The 17,478-nt window shown below is 36.4% G+C and overlaps 1 protein-coding gene across 5 annotated transcripts in view; it reads left to right on the top strand.

Annotated features, from left to right (window-relative positions):
• ZYG11A (zyg-11 family member A, cell cycle regulator) overlaps nt 1–17,478 on the top strand; it is a 74,968-nt gene that overhangs the window by 34,726 nt on the left and 22,764 nt on the right. For 4 of the 5 annotated variants that reach the window (XM_007077422.3, XM_042997187.1, XM_042997188.1 and 1 more), the window contains 3 exons: nt 10,154–10,294; nt 12,862–13,038; nt 15,147–15,211. In XM_007077422.3, the coding sequence (XP_007077484.2) occupies nt 10,154–10,294; nt 12,862–13,038; nt 15,147–15,211 (383 nt within the window). The remainder of the gene's footprint in view (nt 1–10,153; nt 10,295–12,861; nt 13,039–15,146; nt 15,212–17,478) is intronic. The other variant, XM_042997189.1, reaches the window with a different exon arrangement.

Genomic DNA, 17,478 nt, shown 5'->3' on the forward strand with positions numbered 1-17,478 from the left:
TTTTTAAGTCCCTTTTGGGAAACAGGGCTAAGGAAATATATGAAATAAGTTTCAGAGTAATACTTCCAAATGTCCATCCTCACACCATTCTCCTTTGCCTTTCTGCGTTCTTTACTTGCATTTCCTCTTTTCCACAGTGAGAACCTTGGTTCTCAAAACATTGGCACGTTTGCTTCATCCTACAGTACACGTAAAAGAGTTTTCAGAATAGTGAAACACAAGCCTGCTAAAAAGAATTGAAAATTTATTTGCAGTTCCTCCCCCACCCCCCCCACCAGACTGAGGGTTTAATCAAGGTACTAAGCAGATGTATTTAGGTTCTCTTATTTCCTCTTCTTACACAATAGGTAGTATATACTTTGTATTTATTACTTAACAATATGTCTTGAAAATCACCCCATGTCAGTTCATATTTCCATTCCTTTTTTCTTCTTCTATTTTATTTTATTTTATTTTATTTATTTATTTTTTTTAACGTTTATTTATTTTTGAGACAGAGAGAGACAGCATGAACGGGGGAGGGTCAGAGAGAGGGAGACACAGAATCTGAAACAGGCTCCAGGCTCTGAGCTGTCAGCACAGAGCCCGACGCGGGGCTCGAACTCACGGACCGCGAGATCATGACCTGGGCCGAAGTCGGCCGCTCAACCGACTGAGCCACCCAGGCGCCCCTCTTCTTCTTTTTAAAAAATTAATCTTTACCCCCAATATGGGGCTCAAACTCAGGACCCTGAGATCAAGAGGCACATGCTCTACTGACTGAGCCAGTCAAACACCCCTATATTTCCATTCTTTGAAGTTTTTTGGATGACAAAACATACATAACATAAAATTTACCATCTTAACCATATTTAAGTGTACAGTTCAGTGGTATTAAACACCTTCATAAAGTTGTGCAACCATTACCACCATCCATTTCCATAGCTATTTTCATCTTGAAAAACTGAGACTATGTACCCATTAAACACTAACTCCTCATTCCCCCCTCTCTCCAGACCCTGGTAACCCCGATTCTACTTTCTGTTTCTGTGATTTTGCCTAAGTACATAAGTGGAATCATACAGTATTTTTGTGATTGGCTTATTTCATTAGCATAAATGTCCTCAAGGTTCATTTGTTGTAACATATTGTAGAATTACTTTCTTTTTTAAGGTTGAATTAAGTGTGTTATGTATATACCACATTTTGCTTATCCATTTATTGTCGATGGACTCTTGGGTTGGTTCCGTGTTACTTCCAGCTATTATGAATAATGCTGCTGTCAATAAGACTATTCATATATCTTTTTGAGACCCTGCTTTCAGTTCTTTTGATACAGACTCAGAGGTAGAATTGCTGGATCATATGGTAATTCTGTTTTTAATTTGTTGAGGAACTGTCACACTGTTTTCATAGCAGCTGTACAATTTTATATTCCCACAAACAATGCATAAACATTCCAGTTTCTCCACATCTTGTCAACACTTATTATTTTCTGTTTTTGAACAGTAATGATCCTAGTGGGTATGAGGTGTATCTCTTTGAAGTTTTGATTTGCATTTCTCTACTGATGAGTGATTATTAAGCATGTTTCATGAGCTTATTGGCCATTTGTTTGTCTTCTTTGGAGAAAGGTCTGCTCAAGTCCTTTGCCCATTTTTGAGTGGGTTTACTTATTTTTCATTATTGAGTATAGAAGTTCTCAATATATTGTGAATCTTAATCCCTTACCAGAGATATGATTTGCTGATATTTTCTTTTTGTGAGTTGCCTTTTTACTATTGATATTATCTTCTGATGCACAAAACTCTAAAAAAATTTAGGTTTTATATATCATATATATATTTTTTCTTTTGTTGCCTGTCTTTGGTATCCTATGCAATAAGTCATTGCCAAATCCATTGTCATGAAGTTTTTGCCCTGTGTATCCTTTTAAGAGTTTTATAGTTTTAGGTCTTACATTTAGGTCTTTGATCCATTCTAATTTTTTTATATATAAAGTAAGAGCCTCCAACTTTAGTCTTTTGCATATGCATATCCAGTTTACTCAGCACAATTTCTTGAAAAGATTGTGCTTTCCTTGTTGAATGATCATGGCATCCTTGTAAAAGTCATTTGACCATATATACTAAGGATTATTTGGGGGCTTTCTATTCTATTCCATTGGTATATATGTCTGTTTTTATGCCTTTAATATCTTTTAGTAGTGTTTTGTAGTTTTCACCATATAAGTCACCTCCTGGGTTAATTCCTAAGTACTTTATTATATTATTGTAAATGGAATTATTTTCATAATTTCCTTTGCAGATTGTTCATTGTTATTATATAGAAATGTGGCTGATTTTTGCTTGTTGACTTTGTGTCCTGCAATTCTTTTTAGTTTCCTTTATTAGTGCTAATAGCTTTTTGTGTGTGTGTGGAATCTTTAAGGGGTTTCTGCATATAAGTTTATATTACCTGCAAACAAAGATAATTTTACTTTTTCCTTTGCAATTTGGATGTCATTTGTTTCATTTTCTTGCCTGATTACTCTAGCTAGGACTTCCAGTACTATGTTCAGTAGAAGTCATGAAAGTAGGTATCCTTGTCTGTTTTTGATTTTAGAATAAATGCTTCCAGTCTTCCACCATTGAATATGATGTTCACTGCAGGTTTTTTATACATGGCTTTTATTAAGTTGAGGTAATTTACTTTGAATTCCAGTTTATTGAGTGTTTTTGCCATGAAAGGGTGTTGTCAAGTGTTTTTTCTATGTTAATTGAAATAATTATGTTTTTTCCCTTCATTCTGTTAATGTGTGTTATACTAATCAATTTCCATATGTTAAGCCATCCTTGCATTCCAGGAATAAATCTCACTTGGCCATGGTATATAATCCATTTCATACACTGCTGTATGTAGTTTGCTTATATTTTGTTGAATTTTGAATCACTGTTCTTTAAGTGTATTTATCTTTAGTTTTCTTGTATCTTTTTCTGGTTTTGGTATCAGGGTAATGCTAGCCTCATAGAATGACTTAGGAAGGTTTTTCTTCAATTTTTAACCTTTGAGAAGGATAGGTATCACTTCTTAAATGTTTGGTAGAATTTATTAACAAAGCCATCAGATCTAGGACTTCTGTTTGTGAGGAGATCTTTTAATTACTGATCCTATGTCCTTACTAAGTTACAGGTCTCTTAAAATGTCCATTTCTTCAGGATTTAGTCTTGTTAAGTGTTGTGTTTCTTGAAACTTGTCTATTTCATCTAAGTTATTCAATTTGTTGGGGCATAACTGTTCATAGTATTCTTAAAATTTTTTTAAATTTCTTTGTGATTAGTAGGAATGTTCCCACATTCATTTCAGATTTTAGTATTTTGAGTTCTGTCTTTTTTTCTTAATCCATCTGGGAGTTAGTGGTTTGTTAATTTCATTTGTTCAAAGAACCAACTTTTGGTTTTACTAAATTATTCTATTTGTCTATTCTGTATTTCATTTATTTCTGCTATAATCATTATTATTTCCTTCATTCTGCTAGCTTTGGGTTTAATTTGTTCTTTTTCTTGTTCCTTAAGTTGTAAAGATAAGTTGTTGACTTGATTTTTTCTTGTTTTTATTTTTCTTCTCTCTTTTTAAGTTTATTTATTTTGAAAGAGAGGGAAAAGTAAAGAAGAGAGAAAGAGAGAGAGAGTAGGTGCAAGCAGAGGAGAGACAGAATTCCAAGCAGGCTCTGTACAATGCAAGACTTGATCTCACGAACTGCAAGGTCATGGCCTGAGCTGAAATCAAGAGTCAGACACTTAACTAAGTCACCCAGGTGCCTCTTCTTGTTTTCTTCTCTTTTTTCTTTTTTTTTTAAGTTTATATATTTATTTTGAGAGAGAAAGAAAGTGAGCAGGGCAAGGGCAGAGAGAGAGGAGTCAAAGGATCCGAAGCAGGCTCTGTGCCGACAGCAGAGAGACCAGTGCAGGGCTCAAACTCATGAATTGTGTGATCATGACCTGAGCTGTAGTCTGACGCTTAACCGACTGAGCCCTCCAGGCACCCCATCTTGTTTTCTTAATGTAAACATTTATAGCTATAAATTTCCCTCTTAACACTGCTTTCCCTGGGTCCTACCAGGTTTAGTATTCTGTGTTTTTGTTTTTATTTGCCTTTAAATATTTTCTAATTTCCCTGTGATTTCTGATTTGATCCATTGGTTATTTAAGAGGTGTTATCTAATTTCCATAAATTTGTAAATTTTCCGGTTTTACTTCTATTATTTATAACTTCATCTTGTCAGAAAAGACACTTTGTATGATATCTGTTTTTAAAAATCTGTAGAAACCTAATTTCTGCTCTGACACATGGTCTATCCTGGAAAAGTCCCACGTGCACCTTAAAGGCTGTGGATGCTGGTATTGTTGGGTAGAGTGTTTTGCATATGTCTGTTAGATCTAATTGGTTTATTGTGTTAAGTCCTTTGTTTCCTTACTTCTGTCTGGTTCTGTCCATTATGGAGTGGGTTATTGAAGTCTCCATTATTGTAGAAATGTCTGTTTCTCCCTTTAATTCTGTCAGTTTTTGTGTCATGGTTTTGGTTTGTTTTGTTTTTTGAGAGAGAGAGAGAGAGCGAGCATGAGCTGGCTAAGGGGAGGGGCAGAGGGAGAAGTAGAAAGAGAATCTTAAACAGGTTCCATGCTCAGAGCAGAGCCTGATGCAGGGCTCAATCTCACCATGATCATGAGATCATGACCTAAGCTGAAATCAAGAGTTGGACGCTGAACTGACTGAGCCATCCAGGTGCCCCTATGTGTCATATGTTTTAATAGTCTGTCATTAGATACATCAGTGTGTATACTTATTATATCTTCTTGCTCTACTGTACCTTTTATTGATATATAATGTCTTGCTTTGTCTCTTGTAACCTCTTCTGATTTTAAAGTCTATTTTGTCTGACAATAGTATAGTCACCCCTGCTGTCTTTTGGTTATATTTTCATGGAATGTTTTTTTCCATCCTTTCATTTTCCATCTAGCTATGTCTTTGGATCTGAAGTGAGTCTCTTGTAGATAGTGTATAGTTGGATCATATGTTTAATTCATTCTTCCAATCTTTGTCTTTTGATTGTAGCATTTAATCCATCTACATTTAAAGTAATTAGTGATAAGGAGGGACTTATGTCATTTTGCTCTTTGGTTTCTATATGTTTTGCAGCTTTTTTTGTTCCTCATCTCCTGCATTACTATTTTCCTTTTGTTCAGCTGATTTTTTTATAATGAAATGTTTAAACTCCTTTCTCATTTCCTTTTGTGTATTTTCTGTAACAGTTTTCTTTGTGGTTATCGTGGAGATTACATTTAATATCCTAAAGTCACAATACTCCAATTTGAGTATCAGCTTCACTTCAGTGACCTAAAATACTGCTCATTTACATCTCCATTCTCAACCTTTTAATCAATGACATCCCCAAATTATATCATTATGCATTTTTTTGCCCCACAGTATAAAAATTGATAATTCAAGTTATAATAACACTAGCTTTTAGAGTAATATTTTTTTTTTTTAGCAAATGTATTCGTTTCTTAAATCATGTAGAAAACAAAAAGTTACAAACCAGTTTTGTTGTTTTGTTTTGTTTTTTTTTTTTTTTGAGTAATCTCTACACCCAACATGGGGCTTGAACTCATGACCCTGAGATCAAGAGTCACATACTGTACCAACTTAGCCAGCCAGGTGCTCCTACAAACCAGTGTTAATATATCACTAGTTTTGTTTTGTTTTTGTTATTGTTTTTGTTTTAGTGTTTGTTTATTTTTGAGACAGAGACAGAACACGAGTGGGGGAGGGACAGAGAAGGAGGGAGACACAGAATCAAAAACAGGCTCCAGATTCTGAGCTGTCAGCACAGAGCCTTATGTGGGGCTCGAACTCACGAACCAGAGAGATCATGACCTGAGACGACGTTGGACGCTTAACTGACTGAGCCACCCAGGTGCCCCAATATATCACTAGTTTTTTAAATGGCCCATGTATATACCTCTGTTGAGATCTTTATTACCTCAGATGGCTTATTACTGTCTGGTGTTACTTTATTTTACTCTGCAGGACTCCTTTGAGCATTTCTTACAGGACAGGTTTAGTGATAATGAATTTCTTCAACTTTTTTTATCTGGGAATGTCTTGATTTCTCCCTTACATTTGAAGGACAGTTTTGCTGGATATAGGATTCTTGGTTAACAGGTTTTTTTTTTCTTTTAACAATTCAAACATATCTGTTTTCCCACTGTCTTCTGCCCTTTAAAGTTTCTGATGAGAAATCTGCAGATAATCTCATCAGGGATCCCTTATGTATGATGCTTTGCTTCTCTTGCTGCTTGCAAGATTTTCTTTGTCTTTAGCCTTCAAAAATTTGATTATAATGTGTCTTGGTGTGAGTATTCTTGAGTTCATCTTACTTTAGATTTCCTAGGATATTTATATTAATGTCTTTAATCAAATTTGGGAATTTTTCAGTCATATTTTCTTCAGATATTCTCTCAGCCCCTCTCTCTGTCTTCTTCTGGGATGCCCACAATGTGTAGTTTGGTCTGCTCCTTGGTATTTCATAGGTTCCTGAGGGTCTCTTCACATTTTTTTTTCATCTTTTTGCTTTTTGTTCCTCTGACTCAGTCATTTCTGTTGTCCTGCTTTCGAATTGGTTGATTCTTCTGTCTGGTGAAATCTGCCTTTGAATCCCTCTAGTGAAGTTTTCGTTTCAGTTATTGTACTTTTCAGCTCAAGAATTTCTTTTCTTTTTCCTGTTTGTTTATTTATTTATTTATTTATTTAACGTTTATTTATTTTTGAGACAGAGACAGAGCATGAACGGGAGAGGAGCAGAGAGAGAGGGAGACACAGAATCGGAAGCAGGCTCCAGGCTCTGGGCCATCAGCCCAGAGCCCGACGTGGGGCTCGAACTCACGGACCGTGAGATCGTGACCTGAGCTGATCGTGACTCAACCGACTGAGCCACCCAGGCGCCCCTTTCCTTTTTTTAAAAAAAAATTTTTAAATATTTGCTTATTTTTGAGAGAGAGAGAGAGTGTGAGCAGGTTAGGGACAGAGAGAGAGGGAAACACAGAATCCAAAGCAGGCTCCAAGCTCTGATCTGTCAGCAGAGAGCCTGACGCGGGGCTTGAACCCACAAGCCGTAAGATCATGACCTGAGCTGATGTTGGATGCTTAACTGACTGAGCCACCCATGTACCCCTTCTTTTTCTTTTTTATGATTTCTGTCTGTATTGATTTTTTTCTCTTTTGCTCATGCATCATTTCCTTGACTTTATGTATATCTTCCTTTAGTTCTTTGAACATCTGCAAGACAGTTGTCTAGAAGTCTTTCCTAGTAGATTTGCCATCTGTTTTTGTTTTTTTTTACAGGGACAGTTTCTGTTGATTCCTTTTTCTTTCAAGTGAGCCATACTTCCTTAATTGTTTGTATGCCTTGTGATTTTTTTTCTTGTTAAAAACTGGACATTTGAAACTTATCATATGGTAGCTCTAGAAATTAGATTGTCTCCTTTCCCTAGGGTTGGCTGTTTTGTTACTGTGTTTGTTGTTGTTTTGTTTTGACCTGTGCCAGATATCAACCTGAAGTATAAACTTAAAGGTCTTTTTAGGTCTTCTCTGAATCTTTCTTGGGTCTGTGCAGTCACTTTGGAATTTTCTCTGTATATGCATTTGTTTTGAATGTTTTAGTCTTTAATGTCTGGCTTCCCAAATTAGAAAAAGAGTCAAAGGAAGACAAGGGGGATATAAAGGACACTGGCCCTTTAATTTCCCTGGAAGTCAGTATGGTTGGAGGGAGAGGTGCAGCAATAGTGGCTTCTCACCTGCGTCCTGTACGCTGTTCTCAAAAGCAGCATTCTGTGATCAGAACACATATCCCTGATAATTGGGAGTCATGATCCTTTTTCCTTTCTTGGCTCCCACAAGCCAAGTGCATGCTGCCCTGGATGTATTTCTGGGGGCTGATGGGTGGGGGTGGACAGCTGTTACTGTGCTAAGAGCTGAAATAGATGGAAACGAATCACAATTTCCTGTCTAAGGCTTCTCTGGGAAATTGCAAGCCTTTGATAAACTCCTGGGTTCTGACATAGTCATATCAGACACATAATTTCCCAATGTACTTGTTGACTATGTGGGGACACAGATCTATGATTAAATATGTTAAATGTTCACCATCTGTCCATTTGCTAGAGTTACCTCCGTCATCTCTTGGTTACTGTATGAAACTTACTCTCTAGCAGATTTTCCAGGAAGGAGATTTGTGTCCTATTCTCTGAGTTCTTATTATTCAGTATTTTATATTTTTATAACGTTGATATTTGAAGTATAGCTTGGCTGGATACAAACTCCTTTTTTACCCTTTTCTTTCCTGGTTTCTTGAAAATTCTCCACTGTTGACTTGCTTTGTATGTTGCTTTTTAAGTTCCATGACAGTCTAATTCTCTGTGTTATTTATTTGATCTTTTTATGTGGAAGCCCTGCAGATTGTTTTTTTCTTTATCTTTAAATTTAATCTTTGTACTCTGATATATCTCAGACGATCTCAGTTAGTTGTCCCTGGTACTGGGTGGATCCTTTCAATGTATTGATTTAAGTCTTTTTAAAAATTATTTCTGGAAAGTTTTTCTAGATAATAGTTTTAAATATTAGTTTGTTTTCCCCTAAGGACCTTCAAATATATACATCTTGGATCTTCTTTGTCTTTTTTCCGTAACAACACTCAATCTTAGACCATTTGTACTTTTTTCTTTCTTTTTGTTTTAAGTTTATTTATTTATTTTGAGAGAGAGAGAGAGAGAGACAGAGCACATGAGCAGAGGGTGGACGAGGGGCAGAAGAGAGGGAGAGAAAGACTCCCAAGTAGGCTCTGTACCACCAGCAGAGTACAAGGTGGTGCTTGAACCCATGCACCGTGAGAACATGACTTGAGCCGAAGTCAAGAGCTGGACCCTTAACCAACTGAGCCACCCAGGAACCCCTGTACTTCTTTCTTTTTAAAAAATTTTGTTTTCTTGCATTTCTTTCCATTACTAAATGTTTATTCAAATCCACCCTTCTTTGGGTGCCTTGTAACTTAGTTTTTATATTTGATATGATTTTGTCTTTTTCTTTCTGAGTTTAATCAACCATTGTCTCATCTTTTCATTGAGGGTATTTTTTCACATCCCCAAATGCTTACGGAGAATATTTAATTAGATTAGTACTGTGTTAAAATTTTCTTCTGATTTGTTGTTGGTTTATAGGAAGAATTTTTCTCAGATGAAATGTGTAGATCTACTGCTTAGAAATTTCTTATAAATAGCTATATATGGAATTGGTTTGAATTTTTTATTTTTTGGTATTTAATGGACATAGTTCCTACTTCAGAAGCATTGTCCATTAGTGATGTCAATCAGTGATGTGAGGTTTCTTCAGTGATAATGATATTACTGGTCATGGTAGAGTGGAGAGGGGATTGTTTTCATTTTACAAGATTCTGAATTTTCCCCTTTATTTTCTTCTCCACTACCCAGGAATGCTGAAAATTGGGTCATACTTAGTTTTATTTGCATTCCTTATTAATTGTATGTTTTGGATCATGGTGGGGGGGAGTACCGTTATCCTCCAGACCCAAAGTCTATATGTAGATTTTTAAAAGTTATTATTTAGGTGGTAGCAAGAAAGAATTGTGTTAATATTTAATAAATAAAAAGTAATACTACAAAAAAAGTCCTTTTCCCTTCCATTTTAGTTATTTTATGTGGCCTTTTACCTTTCTCTTATTATCTAATTTATTCTATATGAGTACTTAGAAAACATATGCAGTCATGGTTATTGATTGTTTAAAAATTTATATGCCACCCATTCAGTTGAAGTCTTTTTTTTTTTTTTTTTTTTTTTTTTTTTAAAGTCTTAACTGTAATATAGTTGTAGGGAGATGGCATTTCAGTTTAGCTCCATCACTGAATTGGTTTGTTAAAATTAGCACCATACTTCATCTCTCTGACCCCATCTGTAAAAATGGGAATGAGGAGACCGTTTACCTATTAGACTTAGAATTCAATAAGAGTAACTTTGTAAAGCACCTGGAACACTGAATTGAATACCTGTCATTGTTTCTAACACTCAAAACCCCTTAAAAACCTGAGTAGTGAAACCTATTGGTAATATTTTTGTTTTTCAGGTTGCTGGAGGAGCCAATATGAGCCAGATTTCAGAAGCATTGAGTCGATACAGGAATAGGTCATGTTTTATGAAGGAAGCCCTTTACAGGCTCTTCACAGAGACATTTTCAATGCAGGTAACCATGCCTGCGATTTTAAAGGTAACTATACCTCAGAAAGGTAGTTTTTGTTACCACTTTTTACTTAGTTCATTAAAGCTGTTCACAAAACACTGACTGCAATAATTTATATGCCTTATTCTGTAGTGAGCCACAGTACCCTCACAGAGAAAGGAAAACAATGTTAGACTTAACTACTAGACCATTTCTCATTTTGAGCATCTGAATCAATTAGAATCATCCAGCATTTTGATTTTACCTGAGAAGGGTCTATAGGAGCACTGTACTATTTTGCCTACAATAAGAGATATAATTTATAAACACAAAGTCACTTTGCCCTAAGTGTTGTTTCTTATTCATTCATTCATTTGGTTACTCTTTGTTTTTTATTTAAAAAATGTTTTTTAAATGTTTACTTATTTTTGAGAGAGACAGAGACAGAGTGTGAGTGGGGGAGGGGCAGACACAGAGGGAGACACAGAATCCAAAGCAGGCTCCAAAGTCTGAGCTGTCAGCACAGAGCCCAACGCGGGGCTCAAACTCACGAACCGCGAGATCATGACTTGAGCCAAAGTCAGACACTTAACCGACTGAGCCACCCAGGCACCCCATTTGTTTACTCTTTAAAATCTAACCTCTGGTTTTCTAAAAGAAAACATCAGTATCTCCAACAAGAACAGAGCAAAATGTAATAGTTGAAGGTGGCCAAATCTACCATTTAAAGTATTTTGTGAATAAAGTAAAATTACCAGTATTGGTAGGTCCAGGCTTTGGTTTACAGAAGAATGAAATTTTTTTTTATTTTTATGTTTATTTTTTAAAAAATTTTTTATTTTTTAATGTTTATTTATTTTTGAGACAGAGACAGACCATGAACGGGGGAGGGTCAGAGAGAGAGGGAGACACAGAATCGGAAGCAGGCTTCAGGCTCCAAGCCATCAGCCCAGAGCCCGACGCGGGGCTCGAACTCACGGACCGCGAGATCGTGACCTGAGCTGAAGTCGGACGCTCAACCGACTGAGCCACCCAGGCGCCCCATATGTTTATTATTTTTGAGAGAGAGAGGAAGACAGAGGATCTGAAGCGGGCTCTGTGCTAAGAGTGGAGAGCCCGATGTGGGGCTCAAACTCATGATCCGTGAGATCATGACCTGAGCCAAAGTTGGACGCTTAACTGACTGAGCTGCCCAGGTGCCCCTACAGAATGAATTTATTTTAAATGTTATTGGAAGTATTAAGTGGTTTGGGAAAGAAAACTGCAGTTATTTAGAGTGAAATGTAACATGGAAATGAAGAGTCTTAAAGTCACTGTCTTTATTATTTGTAATTCTTTGCATTTCCTTAAAAATATGGATATTTCTGCCTCATGCGAGATTAGATTTGTTCATAACCTAAAAGCAGCACTGTATAAAGAGAAAAAATTCTGGACTTTTCTCATTTGTAATGATACTGAATTTGGTGTTCTAAAAGTCCATTTCATATCAAAGATTCTATGATTTTTGATAACCATGGTTTTTCTTTTATTATTTCTGCATATTTAATTTGCAGATGATGGCAATCCAATGAAATCCTAGGAGCAGTTTAGCAATATAGACAACAGTCATTTTTTTTCTCTAGTAGAATGTGTCCCAGGTCTGTGTCTGTCTCTAGGCTCCATTACTTCATGCAGCTGTCAGAGTGAGGGGCTCTGGTCTCTTAAAATCATGGTTCATGCAAGTATCAGCAGACTAGTTTCTGAGGTAGATAGGGATGATTATTATCCCTGTTGGATAGACAAAACAGATTGCTTTGTCCTTAAATGTTAGAGCAGGGGTGGTCTAAGGTTAGAATGGCACCTCCATTTTACATGAGTGTTGTAGGTCTTTCACAGTTTGTCTTCCAGTTACCTTTCTAATGTTATGCTTTACCATTTTTCAAATGCTTTCAAAATTCTGTTAAATTCAAATTTTCTCCTCCGCTAACGGATTCATCCCATCCTTTTGTTTATTTTGTGTATTTCCTTATCACCTTTCTCTTCCTTGGGAATCTCCTCTTCATTTCATCCCTACCTCCATCTTATTCTGTCCAAATCTTAGCTGCAACCCTGCTTAAATGTGCTCTCTGAATGAAGTCTTCTGATTCCATACCAGAAATGATTGCTCCCTCCACAGTGACCTTAGGCAGCACTTTATGTATACTTCTTTTATGATACTTTCTTTTTTCCAGTTTCATGTTTTGATAGCCCTCACAGTATCCTTTGTTTACATACCTTATTTTTCTCACAAGGCTTTATGTTAAGGAATTAGGGTGTAAGTGATTCATGTTTGTGTCCCCTGTAGTGCTTATCACAATGCTTTGTATGGAGTGAGGTTCGATAAAGGATTATGAAATTACTGAGGAAACAGAAGTCCAAAGAAGGGAAGTGACTTGCCTTTAGTCACAGAGCTAGTTAATGGCTGCATTTGGATTGGAAGGTATTGCTGGTGTCCTAAAATAATAAATGCTGAGGATAGGGAAAATCTGTTACTTTCTGGCCCAATGAACAGATATTTTTGCCAATTAACACAAAAACAAGACAGTTTAAAGAATGCTAATGTTGTCATATGCCACTAAAAACAAGTTCATCTTCAGCTTGTGGCTGTAGGAATGAGGAATCATCCATTGGATTTGCCAGTGCAGTTCACAGCCAGTGCTTGCGCCCTCAACTTAACACGCCAGGGCCTGGCCAGGGGGATGCCTGTTCGTCTGTTGTCAGAGGTCACCTGTCTGCTTTTCAAGGCTCTGAAAAATTTCCCCCATTACCAGCAGGTAATTTGAATTGAATACTTGACTGTGCTTCTTACTTCAGGGCAAATACATGAAAAAAATTATTAGTATTAGTTATTATTAGTTTTAGCATTATTTTCTTTTAATTTTTCATCCTACCTGAAAGAATGAGAGAGAGAATAAATAAGGAATTTATATTTGTTATAGAAAAAAATAGCAAATTTGGATAAGCAGTTGGGTTCAAATTTTTAAAATTTCTCAAAAACCAGTTACCCAGAAACCCATGTACTGTTAACACTTCAGTACATCATTATAAGCTTAACATCATATGTGAAAGTTAACTTGAATTGAATCATCTAAATATAAAAGGTAAAACCCTAAAACTTGTAGACGAAAACATAGGAGAAAATATTTGTGACCTTGAAGTAGGCAGTTTTCTTAGGATACAAAAAGCACACATCATGAAAGAAAAATAATAAATTTAGAATTCATCAAAATTAAAGCTTCTCACACACATACACAAATTGAAAAGGGTGAGCTGTGGGCTGGGAAAAATGTTTATTTTGTATATATGAGAAAAGACTTTTATAGAAAATATAAAAAAAATCTCTTAGTAACACAAGATAAACCAGTTTTTTTAAAAGGCAAAAGATTTGAGCACTTTACCCAAGAATACATGCAGATGACAAATGAGTATGTGACAAGATGCTCAGTGTGTTTAGTTATTAAAACCACATTGAGATACCACTGCATACCTAGTACTACTACACACTAGATTGGTTGAAATTAAGTGTTGGCAGGGGTGTGGAGCAACTGAGATTCTCATATATTGATGTTAAGAATGTAAAATGATGCAATTACCAGTTTGACGTTGGCTTGCAAAGTTAGACATATACCTTCTACACTACCTAGTCATTCCACTACTAGAGAAATGAAATCATATATTCATACAAAGACTTCTACATGAATGTTCATAATATCTTTATTCGTAACATATCTCCTAAAACTGAAAACTTTTCAGTTGCTCAGCAACAGATGAATAGATAAATTGTGGTATGTTCATATAGAAAGATACTATTTGGCAATAAAAAGGAAAAAAGTACTCATGTGCAATATGGATGAATCTCAAAAACATCATATACTGAGCAAAATAAGCCAGACACAGAAGAGTAGATACCATATGATTCCATTTATGTGAAACTTGAGAAAAGATTAGTCTCTTAGGATAGTGTAATTTTCTGGGGTTGAAGCCTGTGAGGTTAAGATTAACTGGAAGGTCATGCAGTGCAACTCTTTGGGGTGATGGAAATATTTTTTATTTTAACTATGGTGATGGTGGATGGTAGTGGTTACACAGCTGTATCAATTTGTCAAATCTAATTGAAGTATGTACTTAAAATGTAAAATTTTTAAAATACAATAAGGAAGGTGGTTTTTCCTCATTAAAAAAAAAAATCTATTTCTACTTTCTGTTGAGAAGTTGGAAGCTCCTTCACAGTTTGGTGTTAATTCCTACATGGAAGGCATCAGTTGGAGTAAGAACTGCCCCTATTAGAGGCCATTAATTCTCATTTGCCGTAATTCCTACAACTGCTCTGCTCTGTCACATTCAGCCCACTTCACTTGTTTGTTACTGCCCAGTTCCTGTTGGCATTTCAGGCTTGCTGGCCCTGCCTCTTAAACTACTTCAGTCATACAGGCCTACTTATTATGGCCTTTCAAGGAAATGGTATGTTTTTCTATTCCTACAGCTTTCCCATGAAGCTTTCTCTTTCTTTCCTGTCTCTAATGGCCCAGTTTCATCCCTGCTGGTCTTAGGTAGCAGGTATAACTCTATCACATAGTTATGAGAGATCTGGTAAGGACATTTGTAGATGGCCCAGGCTTCAGGTAATTGATTTAGACTGACCCATAGTCAGGCCATTGGGGTTCAGGAGAAAAGACCCCACTTTGTCAAAAAAAAAAAAAAAAAAAAAAAGGTAGGGGGAGGATTGTTCTTTAGGCCAGAGATAAATGTGACAGGGTAAGATTAAATGAACTTGGAAGTACATAGAGGCAGGTACACAGTGAGCTCTCAGTAAATGCCTAGAATCTTTATTTAGAATGGGGTATACCTTTGCTCAAAATTATTTTTCTTTATTTCCTTAAAGTTACAGAAGAATTGTCTTCTCTCCTTAACCAATTCCAGGATTCTTGTGGATGTTCCATTTGACAGGCAAGTATAAAACTTGGTCATCTGATTTTGGGGTGTTGACTAGTGTTACTCTGAACATTGTTGGCTTTGGTTATTAGCTTATTAGCAAGGGTTTGATTAAGGCTGGGCTAAGGTGTTTGAGGAGAATGTTCTGTTGAGCCTCTTCCACAGAGGTGATTAGAAGTACCCTACAGATGACCCTTGAAAAAATGCAGGGATTAGGGACACTCACACTACACCCCCGCCCGTCAAAACGCATGTATAATTTTGACTCAACCAGAACTTTACTAGTAGCTTGCTATTGACTGAAAAGCCTTAGTGATAATAGTTGATTAACATGTATTTTGTATGTTAAATATTATATATTATATTCTACATTAAAGTAAGCTAGAGAAAAGAAAATGTTATTAAGAAAATCATAAAGAAGGGGCACCTAGGTGGCTCAATCAGTTAAGCATCTGACTCTTGATCTAGGCTCTGGTCCTGATCTCGCTGTGGATTGAGCTCCGCATTGGGCTCTGTGCTCTGACAGGCAGTCTGCTTGGGATTCTCTCCTCTCCCTCTGCCCCTCCCCCAGTCATGCTCTCCCCAAAAATAAATAAATATTTTTTTAAAAAGAAAAAATCATAAATAGAAAACAATACATTTATAGTACTGTACTGTATTTATTGATACCAAAAGTTTATATTATCTACTTCTAAGGTGAATCTTCTGTCAGTACCTATATCAATATCATCTACAAAACACTGTAGATGTTTTATGTATTACTAACGCTAGATATCAAAAATGAAAAGATAATGTGGGGTATCTGGCTGTCTTAGCAGAGTGTGTGACTTGATCTCAGGGTCATGGAATTCAAGCCCTACATTGGCGGTAGAGTTTACTTAGGTTTTTCTTTTCTTTTTTTTTTTTTAATGTTTTATTTATTTTTGAGAGAGAGACAGCATGAGCAGGGGAGGGGCAGAGAGAGAGGGAGACACAGAATCCGAAGCAGGCTCCAGGCTCCAAGCTGTCCTCACAGAGCCTGATGCAGGGCTTGAACTCAAGAACTGTGAGATCATGGCTGGAGCCAAAGTCAGCCACCCAACCAGCTGAGCCACCCAGGTGCCCTGAGTTTACTTAGGAAGGAAGGAAAGAAGGAAAGATAGTGTGAAAAATATTTATTTACAAGTGTATTCATGCATTGATAATGAAGAAGCAGCAATATGATTGCTTTATGGTAGTGTAGTATAATCAATGAATTGTTTCATGGTAGCCTAGCCTTACACTAATGAATGAATTGCTGTAAAATTTTCATGGCATAGAGTAAAGCAGTCATATTTATCATACAGTGTTGGAAACATTGTTACTTAAAAAAAAAACAAAACAAAACTACTGGGGTGCCTGGGTGGCTTAGTAGGTTGAGCATCTGACTTTGGCTGACATGGTCTCAGTTTGTGAGTTCGAGCCCTGCCTTGGGCTCTGTGCTGACAGCTCAGGGCCTGGAGGCTGCTTCTGATTCTGTGTCTCATTCTCTCTCTGCCCCTCCCCCACTTGTGCTCTGTCTCTCAAAAATAAATAAATGTAAAAAAAAATAAAAACAAATTAAAAAACAACAACTACTTGCCTTTGATAATAGGCTGAAATGCAGTTTCTTCAGTTACGGCAGAGGCATATTATATGGTAATGTAATTCTTGGAAAGCAAAATTACAAAATGATAAAACTAACATGTTTTTAATCTTATATTAAATATCACTTACCTTATGCTCTATAAGGGTAGGCTGTCCACTTCCATGCAAGTCTTGCATGTGATGTTGTACATCATGAATACTTAGGCATTAATAAGGACACAGAAACCTCTCATACAATTCTTGCTATACAGTTATTAGATGTTCATATGAAGATACATACACAACAGAGAGGTTTATTAACTGTAGGCATGATGATTATTTACTGCTCATTAAGTGGAATTGGATCATCATAAAGGTCTTCATCCTCATTGTTTTCATGTTGACCAGGCTGAGGAGAAAGAGGAGGGGTTAATCTTGCTGTCTTGGGGGTGAAAGAGGTGGAGGACTTGGAAGGGGAGGCAGCCACACTTGGTATAACTTTACTACATCATAATTTCTGTCTGACTTCTTTGCTTTTTCATTTCTCTAGAGATATTTCTATACAGTACCAATTTTTCTTCCACCATTTGCTTTAGTTTCATTGCCCGTATTATAGAAGGGTCCATGTTATAAAATAAGTCAAAAGCAGTCTTGAATAATTGGGATCCTTCTGCCCGACTGTCTAATGTCAATCTATT

Source organism: Panthera tigris, chromosome C1 (genome assembly GCF_018350195.1).
Source record: "Panthera tigris isolate Pti1 chromosome C1, P.tigris_Pti1_mat1.1, whole genome shotgun sequence".
Classification (NCBI taxonomy): Eukaryota; Metazoa; Chordata; class Mammalia; order Carnivora; family Felidae; genus Panthera; species Panthera tigris.